This window comes from Eretmochelys imbricata, chromosome 4 (assembly GCF_965152235.1).
Source record: "Eretmochelys imbricata isolate rEreImb1 chromosome 4, rEreImb1.hap1, whole genome shotgun sequence".
Classification (NCBI taxonomy): domain Eukaryota; kingdom Metazoa; phylum Chordata; order Testudines; family Cheloniidae; genus Eretmochelys; species Eretmochelys imbricata.
In genome coordinates this window covers 36,208,356-36,232,715 of record NC_135575.1, presented here as the reverse complement: position 1 = coordinate 36,232,715, position 24,360 = coordinate 36,208,356, and the positions used below count along the sequence as shown (strand labels likewise).

The window sequence follows — 24,360 nt, the reverse complement described above, 5'->3', positions numbered from 1 at the left end:
TCAAAGTAGTGGGTTCCTGTGTGCTCAGAGAAGAATCCTGTCACATGCTGTGCTCAAAACACTTAACTGCCTGCTTCAGCTATAAGAAAAGGAGGACTTGTTGCACCTTAGAGACTAACAAATTTATTTGAGCATAAGCTTTCGTGAGCTACAGCTCACTTCATCGGATACATGGATCCGATGAAGTGAGCTGTAGCTCACGAAAGCTTATGCTCAAATACATTTGTTAGTCTCTAAGGTGCCACAAGTACTCCTTTTCTTTTTGCGGATAGAGACTAACACAGCTGCTACTCTGAAACCTAGCTTAAATATGCAATTCAAATTTTGTATGCATTGGTGTCTCTATGACAGTGGTCACCCAATATGATAAACTAGGGCAGTACATGAATCTGCAAAGTAACAAATGTGAACTCAAGATATAATGTGCAACAGATACTTTAAAGGGGTAAAATATCACAGGTTACATTTTGCCTTAGTTATGAAAACCAGGTAAATAATATAGGTAAATAATCTGAGTTCCTCCTTTGAGGAGTTAGTGGTAGATGGGGAAATACTATGTGAAAGCTCGAAAATACATTTTTAAACCAGCAAAACTGGTTGCTTCATATATTGAACAAAGCAATACATTTTTCATTCAAGTATTTCTTCATATGTGCTTAGGATTTATGATAAATTTTAAGAACATAAGAATGGCCATACTGGGTCAGACCAAAGGTCCATCCAGCCCAGTATCCTGTCTACTGACAGGGGCCAATGCCAGGTGCCCCAGAGGGAGTGAACTTAACAGGTAACGATCAAGCGATTTCTCTCCTGCCACACATCTCCACTCTCTGACAAACAGAGGCTCGGGACACCATTCCTTGCCCATCCTGGCTAAGAGCCATTAATGGACTTAACCTCCATGAATTTATCCAGTTCTCTTTTAAACCCTGTTATAGTCCTAGCCTTCAAAACGTCCTCAGGCAAGGAGTTCCACAGGTTGACTGTGGGCTGAGTGAAGAACTTTCTTTTATTTGTTTTAAACCTGTTACCCACTAATTTCATTTGGTGGCCCCTAGTTCTTATATTATGGGAACAAGTAAATAACTTTTCCTTATTCACTTTCTCCACACCACTCATGATTTTAAATACCTCTGTCATATCCCCCCTTAGTTTCCTCTTTCCCAAGCTGAAAAGTCCTAGCCTCTTTAATCTCTCCACATATGGGACCCATTCCAAACCCCTAATAATTTTAATTGCTCTTTTCTGAACCTTTTCTAATGCCAGTATATCTTTTCTGAGATGCGGGGACGATATCTGTACGCAGTATTCAAGATGTGGCCGTACCATGGATTTATATAAGGGCAGTAAGCTATTCTCTATCCCTTTTTTAATGATTCCTAACATCCCGTTTGCCTTTTTGACTGCCGCTTGTTCCTTTCTACTTCAAACTACAGCCTACATTCTTTAACACCTGGAAAGCAAATTGAATTAAAAAATTATATTTATGGATCAAGTTGAATTCTGAAAATTATGATTAATTACATTTGTGGTACAGTCATACAAGATATAAAGGGAGATACTCTGCCACTAGGATCTACTTAATCTCAGTTTTAGGGATATATGCAAATAATATTGAAATTAGTAATATGCCACCCCTTCACTTCCTACTCCATGTTGCATAAATCGAACAATTAAAAAGTTTACTGTATCCCAAATTATACCTTGTTTTACATGATACTTTTTCTCCTTTGTTTACAAAATAGGGGATTCAAATTGCCAACAGACATATTGAAAAGGGATATAATTTAATCTACCACAGAGTTGAAGAATCTGGCAAATAGGTGTGGCTCTTGTGTCCTAGATGTAGATGGAATACCTATTAAAGCCCCTGTCCTGCAACACACACATGCTTAACTTTATTAGCATGAGTAGTCCTATTGACTTCAAACAGAATTACTCAGGCTAGTGAAGTTAAGCACATACTTAAGTGTTTATTCAATTTGGCAGCAATTCTGCAAAGGTGAATGGTACTTAGATAAAATATACTCTAACATGGACTTGAAAATGAAGGAACTAATTCCGATCTCACTTACGCTTCAGTAAATAAGAAGCAACTTTGCTTAAATCGATGTATCTACACCAGTTTGAGAATCATCAGCTCCACAAAATCCAGTACTATATCATACTCTGAAAATTTGGAATAAGCTTCACAAAAATGATCCACATAAAAGTTTACATGTGAACATCTGAAATTACAAAAAGAAAAATAGTGAAAAATGTTCTAGAACTATTGGAACAGCAAAGGATACTAAACATTTGATTTATGCTTGTAACAATTTTTGTTTTTTCTGCAGCTGCAAAATAAAAACAATCTGGATGCAGAAGAGAGGACCAGCTGCAATTAAAGCTGTTTGCTAGGATTAGTGAGCTCATTTCTAACATCTCAAAGAATCCAATGTCAAATTGGATTTAAAAATAACCCTTCCAAAACACATTTAGTATCTTACCTGGGAAGCCTGATAATCAGACCTTGACACAACTCCTCATAATACAATATTGTTATGAGCAAGAATAAGATACCACCTACTATGCTATAAAGGAAACAGTTTGTAGTGTTATCTGTTCTTCAACTGGAAAAACTGGACGCCAACCTTCAATTAACATGTTAAAATTCTGGACACAAAATTGTTCCTGGCAGTGCTTGAAATCTACAGGAACGTATGCACATTTTGGGATTGTGCTCAGGTGAAAGCATATTGGGAAACTATATTTGCTTAAACACCACATTTCTAAAGGTAAACATGGAAATATTAGCTTGTGTATTGAGCCTCTCCCACACACAGCTCAAAGGGAGATTTAAAATGCTCAGGTTTATTCATTGCTAAGAAGATACTATAGAGACTGGAAATATATCACGAATTACTGTACCTGAATAGACATGGCCCTCTAAAATGCACTTCTTATAAGAGACTTTTCTTGGACACATCTAATAAAAGCAATGATTTTTTTTAAAATACTTAAAGTCAAAAATTTTGAAAATTCCTTCTCTCTCCCACCTACACTTTACCTTTGTTTTGCCTATCCCATCCCACTCTTTTCCATCTTCACTTTAGTTTCCTTTACTTCAACCATATAATTACATTATGGTTGTGCTATCCTCCTGCAGGAGTAAATGTCTCTCTATTTTCTCAGCTGTTTGTGCATGGATTAGTTACATTTTGGAGGAAGGAGGCAATATTGAATTCAAATCTGTATTTTAAAAATACTTCAGCTTCAAAATACACTTAAAACAATGTGCAAATGAAAGGAATACCCAGAAAATATATCACAAAAAAAGAGAATGTGTAGCCTCCGTTTCTATTATACTCTGGCCAGTCAACAGCAAGCATACAACAAAAAGATGGTTTTAATATTTACAGCAACATTAAAATATATTCCAATATGTCTCAATGCTTTGTGGAGCTACTGTATTATCAGAAGGTGAGTGCCTTGTGTACTAGAAGTACAATGTAGCTATTCTAATAGCAGAACTAAAGGGCATTACAGAACTAGGGAAAAGCAGGTGTGTGTGTGGTGAGATAAGCCTGGATGCACTCAAACTTGATGCATCATTAATGAAGTGCAGCTTAGGCGAACACTTTAGGGAGAAACCGGAACTTGAGATAATCTGCCCTTCCTTTCTTTTCAGTTTTTACAAAAAACCCCCAGAAGTCTTTGTTTTTGCCACTGCCCTCAAAAAGAGGTATTCAAACAGTCATTTTTATTCTAGAATAAGAAAATTTCAGTTAACTGAGCACATAATAGACAAAGGAATGGAGAAAATGGAACTACAATAGACACTTGCTTTATAATTTTGTTGAAACAGACATACCATATAATGAATGTCCTACCACTGTCAACAATGATTCAGTCTTGCAGGCTATGCACACATATTCCCTTAGTGGATCATGGTTCTTTTGCTATCAGGCCAAAGTTTGATTGATAAATATGAACTTTCCTTCCTGGACTACAATGGAGCGGCTGCAGCAAGAGGCCTCTGCTTCAGAAAAGTTATTGGCAATTAAACCTGAATTTTTCCCATCTCCCTTTGCTGCAAAGCAACATTTTTACTCCACCTCCAAATACATTAGTATTCAGTTGCCAAAAAAGAGCAATTATTTATACTGGATGGAGTTACTGTATATTAGCAGATCTTATATTTTGTATTTCTGTGGTTGTTTGCCATAACCTTGATAGTAAAGACCTACATTCACTATATTCCTGCTAACTCTACCCCCTTTTATTACTGCTTTGCCAGTGGCCATGAAGACACCCCCTTACTAAATGAAGACATCGCTGTTATTCATTCCTCAGCCGAAAGACACTAGTTCCATCCAGCACAGAAACACAATGTATTTCAAACTGGTAGTAAGGAATCACCCTCATTATACCACTTCGTTTCTCCTTCAGAGTCCCAAACACTAGCTTCAATACACATTGTCCCTCTATTCAAGTCTATGACTCCCTTCATCTGGAAAGGTGGATGTTTTTCTCCTTCATAGAAAAGCATTTCTGAATAAAAGAAGAGGAGTACTTGTGGCACCTTAGAGACTAACAAATTTATCTGAGCATAAGCTTTCGTGAGCTACAGCTCACTTCATTGGATGCATTCGGTGGAAAATACAGTGGGGAGATTTATATACACAGAGAACATGAAACAATGGGTGTTACCATACACACTGTAACCAGAGTGATCACTTAAGGTGAGCTATTACCAGCGGGGGTGGGGGGGGAGAGAAGGGATAGAACCTTTTGTAGTGATAATCAAGGTGGGCCACTTCCAGCAGTTGACAAGAAGTCTGAGGAACAATCTTGTAATAAAATACTTAAAATGCTCTCAAAAGACAAAATACACAGTCCACTACACAGAAGTATTTGTATCTCTGTACTGCTTTGCAGCTGAAAGACAGGTCACTTTCATCCTAAAATTTAAACTCCAACCCTAAATGATTTGGCAGAACTATATTCTTGACAGTCTTCTGAATGCAGCAACCTCACAATTTGAATTAATCTCTTTGCAGTACCTTAGTACCCCAAAGAATGTCTCCATTCAGACAGAGGCCCTATTTTAACTGGGTTTCAGCCACAACATGTAGGGCAGAGGTGGCCAAACTATGGCCCGCAGAACCCTCCTGCACGGCCCCTGAGCTCCTGGCCTGGGAGGCTAGCCCCTTCCCTGCAGCGTCAGTTCACTGTGCCGTTGGCGCAATGCTCGGGGCAGCGAGGCTGCGAGCTCCTGGAGCAAGATAGGAATTAACGGTCAGTTTTCACAATGGAGAAAAGTAAATAGCTGGGTGCCCACAGGACCTGTACTGGGACCAGGACTGTTCAACATATTCATAAATGATCAGGAAAAAGGAGTAAACAGTGAGGTGGCAAAATATGCAGATGATACAAAATTACATAAGATAGTTAAGTTCAAAGCAGACTGTGAAGAGTCACAAAGGGATCTCACAAAACTGGGTGACTGGGCAACAAAATGGCAGATGAAATTCAGTGTTGATGAATGCAAAGTAATGCACATTGGAAAACAATCCCAACTATACATACAATATGATGGGGACTAAATTAGCTGCCAGCACTCAAGAAAAATCTTGGAGCCACTGTGGATAGTTCTCTAAAAACACTCACGCAATGTGCAGCAGCAGTCAAAAAAAGCTAACAATGTTAGGAACCTTTACAAAAGAGTTAAACAGAAAATATGCCACTATATAAATCTATTGTACGCCCACATCTTGAATTCTGTGTGCAATTCTGGAACCTTACCTATAGCTGACCTATCCATCCTCATTCTTAAAGGAAACCTGCACAACACTTTCTAAAGACGAGCCTGGGAGCTTAAAATCATTACTCCGCTAGCCACTACAAATTGTGGATCGAACAGAGACACTGGATTTATAGCTTATTGCAACAATCTGTAACGGACTAACTCCTTTGTCCTTTGATTACAGAAATGTTAACGGGCTACTCTATCTTGAATAGTCCCTTAATAATATGTGCTACTTATGCTAAACAATCTGTTCGACTTTCCATTTTGCTGTGATGCTGGGAGTACCTTTCCCAGACTTGAAGAGCTCTGTGTAGCTCGAAAGCTTGTCTCTCTCCCCAACAGAAGTTGGTTCAAATAGAAGATATTATCTCACCCACCTTGTCCATCTCAAAAAAGATATAGTAGAATTGGAAAAAGCACAGAGAAGGGCAACAAAAATGATTAGGGATATGGAACAGCTCCCATCCGAGGAGAGATTAAAAAGACTTGGACTGCTCAGCTTGGAAAAGAGATGGCTGATGGGGGATGTGATAAAGGTCTATAAATCATGAATCGTGTGGCAAAAGTAAGTGTTATTTACCCCTTCACATAGCACATGAAGCAGGGGTCACCCAATGAAATTAATAGGCAGCAAGTTTAAAACATAAGGAAGTACTTCTTCACACAATGCACAGTCAACCTGCGGAACTCTTCGCCAGAAGGTGTTGTGAAGGCAAAAAGTATAACAGGATTTAAAAAAAATTAGGCAAATTCATGGAAGCGTAGCCCATCAAAGGCTATTAGCCAAGATGGTCAGCGACAAAACGCCATGCTCTGGGTGTCCCTAAACCTCCGACTACTAGAAGCTGGGACAGGAGGACAGGGGATGGATCACTCAAATTGCCCTGTTCTGTTCACTCCCTCTGGCACAAACCATGGTCAGAAGACAGGATACTGGGCTAGATGGACCATTGGACCAAACTACCAGAACAGCCACCTGACAGCTGCCATTACTATGCATCTTGTCTGAATTCAAACAGATTAAGAAGTCATCTTAATACTAGTGCCTTGAACCATCCAGTTTATACTATCTTTCAGCAATCTCAGTGTTTCTGGAGTCAGCTACTTTCAAAGGCTAGGAGGCTGGATGTCTTCTATTTTTGTTTCTAAGGCACACTTTTTTTTTTTAAAACAAAGATCCTTGCTTCGTATGCAGATTTAATATGGCCAAAAACCTTTGTTAATTTTTTAAGTTATTCATCATAAAAGCATATCCCCCACCTTAGAATGCTATTGATGAGAGGGTCTTCATGCTTCTTCAGGGTGGTTGCACACACTTCTTGGTGGAAGCACATATCTTATGGCTTGCACCTACTGGTAATTCCTTTATGGTGGTTGGAAAAGAGACATCGGATATTAAACTAGCATCACATAAAAAGAGCCAAAAACTACCAGCTTTTCTATACTGTAAATTGCTTTTACTAAATAAATCAAATAGTTCTCATATGTATTTTTCATAACAACTTTTATATACAAAAAACATAGAAGAATAAAGCTTTAAGTAGCAGTTTTACAGACTATGTCACCATAATCATTGTTTTGAATGTTCCTGGATATTCAATGTCAAGTTTACAAATCTGTATATTCTGGAGAACTGTTAAGATTATGCTAACATCCCCTTCTGACACCTTTTCACCTGTCTTATTCTTCAGTAGCTTTTACCCTTAATTCAAAATGCGGAGTGTAAATAGAACAAAATATATGTAGTTACGTGCATCCTGTTGTCCTGATTTAGGGACACTAGCCTGTATTTCTGCAGACATTTAGGTTTAGTCTACACTAGAAGTGCTACAGCAATGCAGCTGCACCTATGCAGTTGGTGAAGATGTTCTGTGCTGATGGGAGAGAGCTCTCCCGTCAGCACAATAAAACCACCTCCTCGAGAGGTGTAGCTATGTCAGTGGGAGCATTACACAATGCTGTCCCCACTAGCGCTTAGGTTGCTGTAACGTACTTCAGTCAGGGGGGTGGCTTGTTCATGCCCCTGCGTGACAAAAGTTGTACCCACATAAGTGGTAGTATGTACAAGCCCTTAGTAATTGACTATAAAGATGAACAACAAAGATTTACTTGTGTGCTATCCTTGGTATACTTGAGTATATTTAATTAGGGAAAGGATACACAAATTTAAATTTGTGCATCTCCAAAACTGATGTGGTGCAAACACTCAAGATAACACGCTTTCAGGATTTAATTCATCATAAAACAGTTGCAATAACTAGTTATTATATGTTTCTACAGAATACTGTATAGTAGGTACAGATACAATTTGAGTCCATCTTTCCAGGGTGTAGGGTTGTTAATATTCAACTTCTTGAATGCTTTTTAAAAATGTTTTTCTGGACTGTTTTAAAAGAAAATGTGCTAGCATTACTACCATTTAATTTATTTAGCGCTTCTTAGTTCAACTACCTGAACACATAAATTTAATTAAAGCAAACAAGTGACAAAAGTTCAGATCGGGTCATATGACTGACCAAGTCTAAATCAGCAATTGCAGCAGATGGCCAAACACAGTTCCTCCCCCTTCACCTGACCACCAATACCAGATTTTAACTTCGGAGCTTAATCTGTGTTCACAAACCCAGCCAGTTAGTTAGATTTATTAGCAGAAAGAAGGCAGTAGGAAGGTGATTACACTTTGAAATAAGCTTCTTTGAGATTTATCAACTTTTCAAATAAAATATTACTTTCCCTTCATCTCTTCTATTAAAACATTTTTATATCCCTTATTTTTCATCACAGTATTTTTATATCCCTTATTTTTCATCCTGTCACAGGATCCCATTCAACGATTAATCATGCTTATTTTGAGTACCACAAATCCGAGTTGCAGAAACTTGGGCCAGGATTGCTGCAGATTACAAAATGTTAGAACGTTATGCTTTTTCACAACCCAGATATGTGAAAGGACCCAACACTAACCCTTATTGATGCACCTATTGCTCATTTCAAAACGATGAAATATTCTCTCCCCCCCTTCTAGAAATCTGTGAAATAAAGTGGTAAACATTCTCTTGAAAAGTGAATTTTAGATTCAGTATTAGAGTTCAGTTTCTAAATGATTATCAGTTGCATAAATATAAAAACACATGATCAAGCAAAATATTTTTAATTAGTAAGCTGATCATAAATAAATCCATGTAAAAGAATTAACAGGATTACAAAGTTGGGTTTTTCCTATGTGATTCAGATTTCTTAATATGTATTATCAGTCAACCTCATTTTAACTGGGCAAAATGATCTATTATTGAATATGCAACACTGCTGCACACTGAGCAATTCATTGTGTAGTTACATTTTTACATTTTCTTTACAAATGTAACACTTATGTACATTATATATTTTATTTCTACAATTCATGTACTGTATTGAAACTCTATAGTCTTCACAGGGAAAATGTTGAAGTCTTTTAGTGACTATGAATCATTCCTTTTAAAAAGTAATATAAACAAAGACCATATAGCACTGCCCTTGGCACCTCTGCAAGAGTCTGACTCCAGAAAGGTTATCACAATAAATGTAAGAAAAAAGGTTTTATCTCATTTTACATATCATTAAGAAATATCATCCCACATAGCTACATACATTCAACAGCTTGCAATAAACAGAGCACCATACTGCTGCACTACTGGAAATGTGTCTAAACCAGTTAAAAATGTACTAGTGAAAGAGCATCATTACTCCTATCATTTTCAGGCTGAAGCAAATCCGTAAAATTCCACTGGAAGTGTGTATTTTTCCTTTAGCTGCAAAGCTGATACGGTGCTTTGCACTGTATATTGTGAAGAGCAAATGCCTGTTGCTATGTGCTTCTCTCACAGCTAACGTTTATATCCAAAGTTGGGAATTTTCTTCTTTCTTCCACTTTCACTTACAAATCTGCTGTTGAATATGAAGTAAGAATTCATAATAAGAGAATGCTGCCTCTGTCCGGTCTTCAACTAAGTGCTGGAAAAAATCGCTTTTGGCAGGAGACTCATCTCTGCAACAGAAGAAAATATATTAGTCAAAGCACTAAGCAAAACTATTGTAAAGACAAGTATAAGCAGGAAGTCCATACACTGCATATTGCTCTTGGAGATCTAGGATTCAGCAAAAAAATGCTATTAAGTAGAGCTAATAGGGAATTTTCCATTGAATGATTTTCTGATGAAAAATGCCCTTTTCGCATTTTGTAAGGAAATTTCAGTTTTGCCAAAGGGACAGTTCCTGGCTGCCCTGCTGGAAGGCTGCCAAGGCTGAGCACCCTGACTCTCCACCTTCCTTCCACCTCAGGAGGCAGAGAATCAGATCACTCAGCCTTCTCACCACCCTGGACAAGGCAGAATGACCACCCCCACTCTCTTCCTCTAGAGAAAGAGGAGAGATGGGGGAAGAGGACGCTGAGTGGCCAGGCTCTCCCCCTCTCTGGCTGCCAGAGTTTGGGGGTAATTGAGGGTATGTCTACACAGCAACTAGACACCCACAGCTGGTTCATGTCAGCTGACTCAGGTATAGCCCAGGCTCTAGGACCCTGCGAGGTGGAAGGGTCTCAGAGCTCCCAACCCGGAAGTCTACACAGCAATGAAACAGCCCCACAGCCCGAGCCCTGAGAGCCTGGGTTGGCCTGCACGGGCCAACTGCAGGTTTTTCTTTGCTCTGTAGACATACCCTGAGTAGTTCAGCTCTCTGCCTCTTGAGCAGTCAGACTGGAAGGCCCTTGTCAATTTCACTTTTTGCCTGTGCTCAAATTTTCCCGGTTGCTGACCCAAATAGTTTTTTATCTTGAAAGTGTTATGTTTTGACTTTGTAAAGTCCTGGACAAAAACATGAATTTTTTCCACAGTAAGTGATTTTCATTTTCTGGACAACTCTGCTAATAATGATATCAGTTTTCCACAGTAACAAACCAACCTTCTTTCCTGTTATAAAAACAGGAGCTCTAGAATCCGGGTTAAAAAATAGGGAGAGGAAAAAAAACATTAAAAATCTTTAACCTTAAAAAACAAAACGGACTCAATAAGAAACAGTTAGGAAAAAAGGATTTTTGTGGCAGCAGGTGCCATGATTCTGTTGACAGCAATGGACTTTGATCTGGTTAACTTTTAAACTTTTTATAAAATTTTCAAGATTATAGTGTCTGCTGACATATAATCAATTTTTTTTCCTACAGGTGGAACAGAGAAAGGAGAGTGAAAGAGGCAATAAAGCCCCAATCCAGAAAACACTTTCAAATGGGTTTAACTTTAAGCATATCAACAGCAACCTTGAAGCTACTGCAAGCTAAAAGCTATGCAAAATTTTTTGCGGAATCAGGGCCTTAGACTGCAAATTCACTGGGGCACAGGGTGTCTCCATCATTTGTACAGCACCTACTGTAATTATGCCCCAGTCCTTATTAAGGCCTTAGGATGCTACTGTAATGCAAAGAGCAGCAGTTAGGCTAAGAATTAAATATGGAATTTCAGCCCTAACTTTGAATTTCTTGTCTTTTATTAATTTGGGTGACAAAGATAATCTCTAGAGAAATCAACTGAAATTACTGATAATCATTTCTTTAAACAGTTTTTGATGTATTCAATTTTTAAAGGTGTAAAATGTTTACCCAAGATACAGATATTTCATTCTCAGTTAACCAACATCATCTGAAAAGTAAGAAGTCAAAGGAAATGCTGTTACACCCTTTCCTACAGGATAGTTCAGCCAACAGTGCCACTCTAATTTACCTGAGCCTCTTCTTCGCTTCATGGACAACAGCGAGCAGCCAACATTCAATGTAATTTCTCTTAAAAACCTGTCAGACGTGGTGTATCAATCATTGTCAGAGATGAAAAATCTACTGACCGGATACAAGTATAAGCATTTTATGAAGTCTTAGTTTTTCAAGTAGGCAATAGCTTGAAAAGAACAAGAACTTCAGTAAAGTAATTCAATAGTATGTATAGTACTCTGATGAAGAAGAATACAGTTCACATTTTATATTAAGGTTCCATTTTATAAATGGTTTATAAAGGATTAATAAATTATTAAATATTGTAAGCATGTTATAGAAATTAGTAGCACGTTAGTTATATAGATGGTGGTAGGCATACAAAGGTGTTCGAGATTGTTATAAACCATGGTTATAAGCTACTTATTGACCTGTCTGACTAAATCTATAACAACCGATTAACAAAGTATTAAAACATCCATTAATAACTCTATAAACCATTTATAAATGGAGCCTTAATATAAAATGAGACTGGAAATTGATTCAGTTATTTTAATTTATCATGGAGCACATATTGTTTAGTATTTTCATAATAGTAAAATGTATTGATGTCTGAACTTTGACTTGGCACTCTAAAATTAAATGAATTTAAGTATTTAGTAATGCAATCTCTGCAATTAAGATGTCTTTGATACCACTGGGTCTGATCTTGTGAGGTGCTCAGCATTTCCTGTGGTATGTTGAGTGCCTTGCTTCCCACTTATTTCAATTAGAAGTTGAGGGCACTCAGTATCTCTCAGGAGCAGGATTTGAGAGCTGCTATTATGGAATATAATTCTGTTCCCCAGAGATGTATAAAAGATGAGATTACAGAAAGTTTAACTGTAAAAATACTTACTTTATTACTTGAAGAACTGGGCTTAAAGGTCTACTGTCTCTAAGCCAGGATATAAAAGATCGGGCTCTGTCTGAAGAAAGCGTATCTAACTCTGGAAGCTGTGTCTGGTTGAAGAATGTAATTAGAAAAATAAAGTTTTATAATGCAAGGAAAAATAACCTAACAAATTAAAAGAATCATGCTGAAATAAATCAATGGTAGGCTGGAACAATTACTCTAAAAATAAATCCCCTGGGAAGCTCCCCAACCGTGGATGACTGACAAATTAAACAGCCATTTTTTATACATTATGTTTCTGGGTACTGACCGGGTGTGTGTATATATAAGAAATCAATTAGTAAAATAGGTACATGAATAAGAGTTAAAAATGGTTTGGGACAAGATGGATGTCAGTCATGACATGATCCACAAGGGAAACAGTCCAATCTCATCCTACAAAATCATTTACTATGAATTGTATTACATATGCATTTTCTCTTTGATAAACCTGAATGCAAGGATTTCATAATTTTTCCTCCTTAAATAAAATTAATCACTATATTTGAAGTAAAAGACATTTTAGGAAACAGACCTATTAAAAACACAGTACGTAGATTAATTCTGTCCTAACTATATTCACATTTTACCTTCCCTTCCCCCCCATCCCCTGAAATGCATTATTTTAACTTCTTCCCCACACAAGTTCCTGAGCATTGTCCTCTGAATTACTTTTACAGCCCCAAAGAGACCCACATACATACAAGCACCACAAACAAGCCCTGAACAGCAACCCCCGAAGTTCAACACAAGGACTGGACTTGTCTCTCTAATTGGCTGTGGGATCATTGCTGAGCAGCGAAAGATGCTTCATTCTGCCTGAACTGATCATACTGCCTTTGAGGGTTGCTTAGTTTATGGGGCAATTAACATGGGATCAAAATTTATTTATCTGATTAGTTTTAAAACTAATTTCTGTCCTCTGTAGTAAATGGATAGAATGAATTATATTTTAAAAAGTTTCACTTACATTTCTGTAATGGTAAGTCATTCCCTATCATAAATTCATGACCCCTTTGCTTTTGCACTGAAAATAATAAAGCTATCCTTGCACCATTTATCTTCCTCTATTAAGATACTATTACCCTTTCTTCATTCAAATCCATCCTTAAAACCCCCTTCTATGGCGTCACCTACAATTGCCAACTAATTATGGCCGAGTAGAGGGATAGTTAGGACTAGATTACACATGCAAAATAGATTTTAAAAACTTAGAACTAACGTTATTGGTTTTGTGCTAGTTTTCACTGTGACCACTCTGCTGTACGCTTGACTTCTCATCATCCCCCCGACATCTGGTTTTTGTCCTTAATATTGTAATCTTTAGGGCAGAACCTGTTTTCCTGTGTGTGTTTTCTACAGTATCTAACCCAAATACAATTTATTTAGTTCTACCCAAATACAATTCTGTTCAGAATTTTGTGTACAATACAGTATTTTAATAAGGTCCCTCTATTCTCAAAACAAACATCTGTTCTCTGACCTTTTGGAAATAAAATCTTAGTGCTGTCTGAATCAAACACACTTAGGGGGAGATTTTCAAAAGCATCTCAGGGAGTGTCAAGTCCCAGTGACTTAACGATTGACGTCCTTGTTAAAATTGACCAAAGCTAGGAAAACTGAGTAAGTAAAGCTTAAACTCAACCCTTGATTCATAATCTGTTGTACTGTAGATCTTGTGGACTATACAGAGTTCACAAAACATCAACTCTCCAACCACCACCACCTCAAGAGGGTAAATTATGAATGGAAGAGTTCTAATATTAATTCTGGATTCCTTCATTTTTGACAGCTGAGTCAGAATCTCATGATTATTTTAACCTGCTTATGTGAATCCCTTGATATTTCTGTTTTTAGTGATTTAGTTAAACTAATTTTACAATTCAAACAATTTTATGGTGCCCCACATTCTTTAAACATATATTTAGAAGACTTAAAACGGTCTATGATTCTCCATGCCTATAAAGGTGGCAAATGGTTATTAGCATTATGAATGTAATAAAATAAATCTAATTCAGTTTCATAATTTGATACAGCCAATACAAGAGAGAATGTAGATTACCTTGCAATGTATGTATTACATTCCATAGCTCATTAAAGCCCTTACCAGTTTCTGTGGTACAGATGCATAGTTAGGGTATCCGAGCACATCTTTTATGAAGCTGTTATCACAGCTTTTCCCAATCCAAATGTAAAATATCTGTAAAGGATCAAAATCAATTTTAGCAAAGAAAATGCCTTGCATCTATTTTAGAGTATTGAGTTTTCATGTTTTATTTGTTTTGGAGTTTAGATTTAGAAATTAAATGAAAATGTTTTAGTGATTTTGACTTGTTTTGGGGTTAAAATGTTTAGAATGATATTTTTATGGTTTTGTGAGGTTTCATGTAAAATCTGATAACTTCAAACAGAATCTGATAATTCTTCCAAGGAACGAAAGTTATCCGAATACATTTCTAATTCAAACGAGCTGATATGCAGCAACAGGAGCAGTTTCAATCAATGTTCTCCTACTGACAAGGTTTCATATGGTTGCCTTATCAATCAACTGGCACCATCTACAGTTACATCATTAAATAGCATCTAAGAAACTACAGTAAGTACAAACACTTTTTGAAAACTTTTTTGAATTAAAGAAGTATTCTGAAATTAATCAGATTAAAGAGGTCAATAGTTGTGACATCTGCAGGAAAATGCTACTTCACCAGTCATGCTGAACACTTTAAACATACAGGGTTCAAATTTCTTCATTTCCAGATAACAAGACTAAAATATACTTTGTGGAAGAAAACATTCTTATGGTACTTTAGAAGAAAACTATTTTCTTCAATTGTGTCTGTAGCCCTGCTTTCAATGACACACGTATGAGCATAAGTGCTTCACTAGATTGGGACCACAACGCAATCAGTTCAAAACAACGATCATCATTAAGGAAACAATTGAAAAAGAAAGCCTTAAGTGTCAGGAAGGACAATTTAAAATAACATTGTTTGGTATACATGCAGAGTAACATGAAAAATTAACCTATAAAACATTAATATCCATGCTTGTTTAAGAAATTTCTTTATCACAAAACTAGATATTTCAGTCATTTGCAAATTCAATGCTGACATTCAAGGTTCTCATTTGAGACACTAATTTAGAATCCTGGAATAACTAAGGTGTTGATTCACTACAGGAGAATTGGTACTGTGAGTTAGCTGCAATTAAAAGTCTGAAGTGAAATATTTGTCTTATTCATATCAGATAAAAGCTACTGAAACAGGCAGCTTACTGATCCACAATCCATAAGAAAAGCTCCCTCTCTTGTCAGCTTCTCTGCAGACAACTTCTGAAGAGGAGGTTGAGGAACAACCCTGTCGTTGACATGTATTGTACCCTGTAATAGAGAGTTACAGAAGACCTATTATATAACACAGGACATATAATTCAGCAGCATTAAGCGTAACTAGTTTTTGAGAAAACAGAAGAGAGACTTGTAAGCGTAGTTTTCTAGTTGCATCTTGCAGAGCGTCTCATTCAACAACAAAATGCCATATTTATCCTTATCTTAGTTTTAGTAATTCACATTAGAAGGACCTAATGCCAGGTGATCTTTCTTCCACATAGATCAAGGGATGATTATCTAAGTGGTAATATAATTTATGTATTACAAATATACATATTACATTAAGTGAATTCTCATCCTGCAACTTCGAAGCATAAAAATAAGCCAAGAAACCTAACCTCTGATATTTAATGAAAATAAGTTACAAATAGCCATGGCAAAAGTGCTACACATTGTCTGCCACCATCCTCCTGTCTTACAGAAACATTATTAGAGCAGAACAACCTAAAATTCTACAGAAGTGCACTTCATTGCCACCCCCAGATAGCAGAAATTCCCTTTTGGTCATAACCATGACTGGAATATAGGTTAAAACAGCTAACAAGGCCCTCAGACAAATCTTGGGCCCTGGCTACACAGTTCTGAAAGGGCCTAATTGACCAAACTCTCCTGCAATTTTTTTGTTTCCCCCGTTTCTGCTTTAAACAACGAGGTAATTTAAAAGCCTATCTGCAACTGAGGTGGAATAAAATTGCCAGGCCTACAAAGGTTGGATCACCCCACCCTGCCAGTGACTGTCTGCCCCAATGCTGAAGATCTATTTTAAGGATGATTGAACCTTTCTGCACAGAAGAATTTGGAAATTTACTAAGGGATGACATGCCCATAACTGGACTGAATTATGATAATCATATTAAAGAAAGTAGCATTGATTTAAGAAGTCCACAGAAAAGCAATACAAGTCATTAGTGGTCTTGTGGGATTTGTACATAAAAAGAAAATGAGAACTGTAGGATATAGCCTGGAAGAAGAAAAACTAGAAGAGACTTCGCTGTACACAATTATGGTGAGCATCAAGAAAGCTGATCCATGAAGCTCAAAAGGAAATTTTGGAAACGAAATCTGATGCTTCAGGGCCAAATCTGTTTTCATATATGCATGCATCAGTGGGCATGAGGACAAAATGTAATGCTTATAGCATAAGCTGATCCTCTGCAAAGATCAGGAAAGATTTTTTTCCTCCAACTTACAAGTTGACCAGGTGCATTGTATTTATCTTGATACTCAAAATAACAGGCCTGTCCTGTTGTTGGTCAAAACAATCCTAAGTTTTTCCCCGCTCAAATGGCTTTCTTAATGACCCATAAGTAGGAGCTGTGACATGTCATAAATTATGAAAACATATCATCACTATAACACACAAAGAAAAACTGGGATTAATTGCTTTGAAAGGGCCCGCTTTTTAACTGTTTCTAATATAGCTTAACTCTGCAAGGTTTCCTTTAAAAAATGTTGTTAGGACAATAAGAATAAAAAATAAAACAAAGCAACTACTCAATAAATATTTTGAACTGAGGAAATACCCTGGCTAACCCCTATGCAGAATGAAATATTTAAATTAACTTCTGCCAGTCAACAAAAATACCAGACTGTTTTTATAACATAGTTCTGCAAGAGACAAGGGGGTTAAAATCCTTTGGCACTAGGAACTGGATTTCCCAATGAGATGTGCCAATGTGTTTCCATTAACACTAAGGGCTTGGCTACACTTGCAATTTAGAGTGCATTAAACCAGCCCCAGGCACCCTAACTCACAACCCGTCCACACTGGCAAGGCACTTGGAACGCCTAGACTCTGCAGCTAGAGCGCTCCTGGTAATCCACCTCCACGAAAAACATAACTTTTGCTGCGCCTCGGCTGAAATGCCCCCAGTGTCAGTGTGAACAAGGTGTTGCATTACTGGGCTGCCATCAGCCTCCGGAAACGTCCCATAATCCCCTTAAGTCAAGTGACCACTCTTGTCATTGTTTTGACCTTGGCTGTAGGAATGCGGATATGCCCTTTCAAAGCTCCGTCTCTTACGGCTGGCATGCTTATCTGCTCCGGGACAAAGCAACCATTAGAGTGGAATGTTGCTGCTGTGAGTGGGAGTGGGAGTGTGTGTGTGTGTGTGTGAGAGAGAGAAATGGACTGAGGGGAGGAGGGTTTGCTGCTGTCTGAACTTACAAGGCAGCATGCTGACATGCTCTCAGCCCCCCCAAAACCCACTCTCTCTCCCCCCACATACACACAACACACTCCCTGTCACACTCCACCCCAACCATTTGAAAAGCACATTGCAGCCACTTGCATGCTGGGATAGCTACCACAATGCACTCCTCTCTGTGGCCAGTCTCAGAGACCATTGCAAGAGCTGCTAATGTGGCCACGCCAGTGTGCTTGAATCTGACAGTGTGAACACACTGCAGCGCTTTCCCTACTGCATTCTCCGAGGGCTGGGTTGACTCACAGCGCTCTAAATCTGCAAGTTAACCCTTACAGCTTAACATACAAATATGCTAACTACAGGTGTTTCAGTGTCAGTAGCAAAAACAAAAACAAAAAACTTGGATTGGCTTGCTTAAAGAAACTGTAAGACAGTTAACTGGGAGTGTGATGTGCCAGAAACACGCATTAATTCATACACCAGAGTAAAGTAAACTTAGCTTAGTTTAGCTTCCTTAAAATCATGACTCAAACTTTGAGATAGCACTGGTCAAAACAGCTTGCAAGAAATCTGCCAGCTCTGTCAGCTGAACTAGTCAGATTCAATGACCATATAAAAATAGTTATGTAAATAGACTATGTAATGCTTTTTAAAATACTTATAGAATATTCCCAAACAAATAAAACTTTTAAACTAGAGTTAGAGATGTAAATTCATAAATGACAAACTTTTATTGTGGCATTAGTTATTAAAATGCAGACTTTATGGTTTTGCAAACATGGTTAACTTTGATCAAGAGTAATGCCCATTCTATTAATTAAAAGCCCCTTTACTTCCAATCACCGTACCTCATCTACATTTTAACAGTTATCAAAAAACCTTAATCTTTTTGTACATGTGGTTTTAAAAGAATCCCACCCACCTCACACTCAAACCACTAAGGCAGACATACCAACATCCCACTTCATCCATACACAATGGAAAACCAGGCAAGTATTTATCATTCCAAATATCATCATCCACCTGTATATACAAATTAAAACTCCCCAGCGTATCTACTTTATTCATCCTTCCCACACGGCTAAAAGAACTTAACCTCTAGTAACAGGCCTAATGGAGATTATCTGCTCTTCTTTATACAAACTGACAAAAGATGACAGAGTACCACAGTCACTGAGCCAATCTTTGGAGGTTATTTTTATCTACTGTATTTTACCCTGGCAAGAACTGCAGAAGTAAATATTTAAAATTCCACCCAAAACTTTTAAAGGAACTGCTAGCGAAACGTTACCGTAGGTTCAATAGATATTCAATTTTATTCAGAATTAAATAATGTATTCCATAAGAGATGGTTTCATACTGTACCTCACTGGTCAATCTGTCTATCCTGTACAAGTTGGGATGTATCATTTTCAGCAGATGAACGAGAGGCTGACTCTTTATCTGGCACATGGCATATATACGAGCATCCAAGCGTGTGCTAGTGCCGGTTCTAAACGCTTTCTGTGAAAAAGTATGCGGACGTCAGGCACTTTCTACATTGCTTTTAAACAAATCAGAGGTAAAATGTTGGTTTGGCACGGACAAAAAAAACACCCCCCACCCTGTTTTGAAGCTCACAGATATGTAGCTGGCAAAAAACTTACTTAATTTTTCAAAAGGAAACATTGCAATTAAAATATTCTAAAGTATCCAATAAATCAAGTTCAACCTGAATGCCAAATCTGATGCATTTTACAGCCAATCTATCTTTCCTCTGCCTAGGAAGAGGACAACGCCAACCAAAAGGAAGACTTTTTCCCATTTAGCATATTATTATATTTTGTTGCTTCCATCATTTTCTTTACCTTTATCCATGACAACTATTATGGTTGTGGAACTTATTGCCACAACGTATCAATTAGGCTAAGATCTTAGTAGGAGTCAAAAAAAAGAATTAGATATTTACTTGGATAACAAGTTTATATCCAATTTTACAGTAGTAAAGATCAAAAAATAACCAAGAGTTTTGGAAGGGACATAAATCCTCGTATTTCTAGACACAAACCAGCCTCTACCCAATGAGGATTAGAAAGCCTTTCCTTGAGGACAGGTTAATCTATAAACTGTCTTCTGCACAATTTCTTGCAACTTTCTTTGAAGAAGTTGGCGTTGGCCACTGTTAGAGACAGGACATTGGACTAAATGGAATGGTCTGATCCAGTAGGGTAATGCCTATGTTCAACAATCAGAAGTCTTTGCAACAATAAAGTGAGGAACCCTATTGCATGTGTATCTTTTCTGCTCCAACATGAATTTAAAGTGTTCTAATTCTTTGTTCTGTCATGTTTCTCAAATATTTCCACTGTCCTTTCTGCACCCCACTGGGCTTCTAAATGAGAAATAAAATATTTTTCTGTTAATCTCCCCAACTGCTGTTACTTTTAAAGCAATGTCATCTATGTCTCTTTCATATGAACTGACAGTGCTAAAAGGTCCAATTTTGTTGCTCTTATTTGTTAAGTCTTCCAGGGTAGCCTTAATCACTGTCCTATGGTGGTCCTGACCTTGTGGCTATCTGTGAGCCCCAAAGGAGATAAAAGCTTATGAGTCTCTGACTTGAAGAAATTCCACTTTACTATTTAACTTTAATTTTAGAGAGAGACCTTTTGTTTGGAAAACATTGTACAGATGATGCAAGCTTTAGATATGAAAGTCTCCCAGCTTAGGCCAAGATCTGTTGTTGGGATCAGGGCCCGAGGAAAGTGCTCTTTCTACCTCCATCCTTTAAATGAGATTTTGCTTTTGTTTTTAAATGAAAAACTTACAGAAGTAAACATTTTAAAGTGTTTGCAAACCTAGTCCTCTATTAAGCATTTCTTTCAAGTGAAACCCTAACAAATACATAGTATTTAACTTTCATCTTCAGTTCTTCATTTAATCATACTCGAGAGTGACATCTGATGTTACGCATTTCTCTTTAGATGTATCAGGTATTGGTCACACATGTTTGAGAGTATTTAGTTTATTTGCTTTACCTACTTAATGGAAATTGAGAAAAAAGAAATAAATGGCTTCTAGCCAGAATTTCAAGCAACACTGATTCAATCCCAAATTTTAGAAATGTTAATGGTTATAACATTGATTTTCTAGTTTTTGTTATGAAATGAAAATGTAAACAAAACTGATATGAAGTACTGTATTTCAGAAAAGGGTGAACTGAAAATTTTAGTCAGGAACTGATAACATATCATTCACTAAATCTTTTTCATGCAGATGAACTCTTCAAGAATTTATGTACAAGGATACCTTCCCTCAAAATAAAGTGGATAGCTCACAATAATTTAACAAAAGGGTCTACATCAGGAGGGGAAATAAACTAGATTATGAATCAATGTTTACAGCCTGCCTTAAAGCAAAACACTGCTTTGTATTTGATGTCCAGCATGAACAACACTATATTATAAAGTACCTGTTTGAGAAGAGCCAAAACGTATAAAGGAAACAGTCTGAGGGAATTTGGTGCTATCAGTGTGGATTGCTGCAGGTTTGAGGCAGTTGAGATATATGCTGACAATGAATCTACCACAGCATTCACTAAGGCATCTCTTGCATCTGAAAGACTTGATGAAACTGACCGATCCACAGCTGCAGAATTAAAAGTAGACAAATAAATAAAAGCCTTAATTGCTGTATCTTATTACAAGCAGTTGTGAGAAGTATAAACAAATCAGGTATGATTCTAAGAAGTGGTATTTTAAGATATAAAGAACAGATATGCTGATGAATTTTTAATGAGAGCAAATAAATTGCAGCTTCCTGTCGGAAAAACCACCTTGGTAAGACAAAAGAAGCAGTCCAACACAGCTACTCTCTTTGTTCCCTAGGTCCCTGTTCCTGGAGATCTACGATATTGGAGAAATAGAGAATAATTAAGAACTGAACAATTGTTCCCCCATTATGTGCCAGTTTTAAGATTGTGACAAGAAAAAGAATATTGAATCAGAAGCAGTCAATAGAAAAAAAGAACACTGTGCTAAATGAGAATGGTAAGGAAGTGGGAAACAGCTGATGGTTATTGCTTCTGGGTGAAAAGAAAAAATGAAGATGTCTATCAAAAACAATCGTACAACAACTGTTTTCTAATGAACCATACATTAAGTTGCATGCTTTGGAAGACTCATCACAGGTCTCATTCCACTTTAAAAAGTGACTAATGCCAACTTCAGCAGAAGCTTCTCCCTTGATCCTCTGCAGTTTGGAACAAATGTCTTTGAATAAGAAATCCGAGAAATGTTTATCTTTTCCGTTTATTTTTAAAGGCTAATCTGAACTTCAAATGCTCCTCAATATTCCCATTTACTGCATATTACAAGTCTCAATGTTTAGTGACATTTTGTACTGAAACCTTTCATAGTTCTAAAAATCAAATTATACAACCAAAAAGAGTTTTAGGATCCATATGACTCAAAGCCCGTAGCCTCCGAAGGGCCTGTCTACATTTAAAAATGTGAAAGCAGCACAGCTGTGCCGCAGTAGTGCTTAGCTGTAAAGCACTACCTATGCCAACAGAAGGGATTTTCCCATCAGCGTAGATAATCCACCTTCCCGAGAGGCAGTAGCTAAACAGATTAAATAATTTTCCATCGACCTAGCGCTGGCTACACAGGGTCTTAGGTTGGCGTAACGATGCCACTTTGGTCACACACCCCTGACCAATGTAGTTAAATCGACTTACCATATATACTCAATCATAAGCCGGTTAATTTATAAGCCGACCCCCCCAAGATTGATAAGTAAAAATGGAAAAATTTTATGACCCATTCATAAGCCGACCCTATAATTCAGGGGCTGGCAAACTCTGGCTCCCAGGCCATCAGGATAAGCCGCTGGCAGGCTGAGATGGTTTGTTTACCTCGAGCATCCGTAGGCACGGAGGTAAACCTAAGTAAACAAAGTGTCCTGGCACGCCAGCTGCTTACCCTGACCGGCCGGGACAGCAACTGATGGGGAAATTTTTTGGGGGGCGGGAGAAGCTGGGGGTCACGGGAGTAACCCCTGTGACCACCCCCCACATTACCACACTTAGCCCGGGACCCCCCCACACACTCCCCATCCCATCCCTTCCCACCTTATCTGGGGAGGATCTCTCTGGACTGGCCGGAGCTGCTCTGGCAGGCTGGGCAGTGTGGTTGCAGCCTGCTCCAGCAGCCCAGACTGGGCGGCGCGGCCAAAGCATGTTCCAATGGGCTGGGCTGGGCCGGGCCGGGCGGGTGCAGCCACAGCCAGCTCTGGTGGGCGGGGTCAAGTGGTGTGGCTGCAGCCTGCCAGCCGCGGAACTGCAGCTGCTTCGGAGGCTGGTGGGGCAAGAGCAGCGTGGCCAGAAGCGGAGAGACTCAGGCCCTGCCCCTTCTTGCTCCCTCTGTTGGTGGGGTAGGGGCTGTGTCCCACCTCTCCCACTCTCTATACCCATTCATAAGCCGACCCCCTTCTCTGATGCTTCCCTTTTTTACTAAAAAAATCTGGTTTATGGACAAGTATATACGGGTAATTTTCTAGTGCAGACCAGGGCAAAGGCTTTTTGCTCATCATTTACACTAAATAGGGGCTTCTGTACACAACAAATTACTGCACGACAAACAAGGGTGTGAATCTAAGGGTATGTCTATACTGGCGAGTTTCTGCTCCACAAGTTGTACCACTTTTATTAAAAAGCTGGAATTAAACTGCTGTTGCATGTCCATACTGTGCTCCTTGTGACGGTGGAGTGCATCCACACTAGCAGCTTTTGCAACAGCAAAGACAGCAGTGTATTATGGTAGCTATCCCACTGTGCAACTAGCCGCAGGGTGCTTTTGGGAAGGGTTTGCAATGTCTCATGGGGCAGGTGTCACATGATGCTGGTTTCCCAAATCCCATTGTTCCATGGGCATCCTACTACACTACCAGCTCCTTTGCAACTGAAGTGGAGTGGGGCATGTGTGACAGGGAGTGGGGGTGTGTGTGTATGGGGGTCGGAGGAGACTGTTCTGGGGGACAGAGAGCGTCTGTCTCCTAAGTTCAGACAGCAGCATGAAGGAACCAGTCCTGAGGCAGGGGGAAACCCCGACATCAGCACCTGCTCCCTCCCCAGCTCTCTGCACAGCAATTTCTCTCTCTCACTCACAGACACACAGACACACACACACACACACAATCTGCCTGCCTCTGTGTTCAACAGCACGAGCATTCCACAATAATGGTTTGTTTTGTGTCCTGGAGCAGATCAGCACAACAAGCAAGGACAGTCAGAAATGAAGCTTTGAAAGGGGAGAGGCACATGCCTTCAGGGGAGCCGAGTTCAAAACAATGAGCAAAGCTGCTGCTTGAGGGATTATGGGACACTTCCGG

At 38.4% G+C, this 24,360-nt stretch overlaps 1 protein-coding gene across 5 annotated transcripts in view; it reads right to left on the bottom strand.

The window, feature by feature from the left end:
* Positions 1–24,360, bottom strand: part of SEC24B (SEC24 homolog B, COPII component) — a 99,985-nt gene that overhangs the window by 1,119 nt on the left and 74,506 nt on the right. For 4 of the 5 annotated variants that reach the window (XM_077815128.1, XM_077815129.1, XM_077815130.1 and 1 more), the window contains 6 exons: positions 21,443–21,618; positions 19,357–19,494; positions 15,731–15,835; positions 14,564–14,656; positions 12,421–12,524; positions 8,927–9,815 (listed from right to left, as the gene is read on the bottom strand). In XM_077815128.1, the coding sequence (XP_077671254.1) occupies positions 9,701–9,815; positions 12,421–12,524; positions 14,564–14,656; positions 15,731–15,835; positions 19,357–19,494; positions 21,443–21,618 (731 nt within the window). In that variant the 3' untranslated portion in view covers positions 8,927–9,700. Of the gene's footprint in view, positions 1–7,051; positions 7,155–8,926; positions 9,816–12,420; positions 12,525–14,563; positions 14,657–15,730; positions 15,836–19,356; positions 19,495–21,442; positions 21,619–24,360 lie in introns of those variants that run through there. The other variant, XR_013345889.1, reaches the window with a different exon arrangement.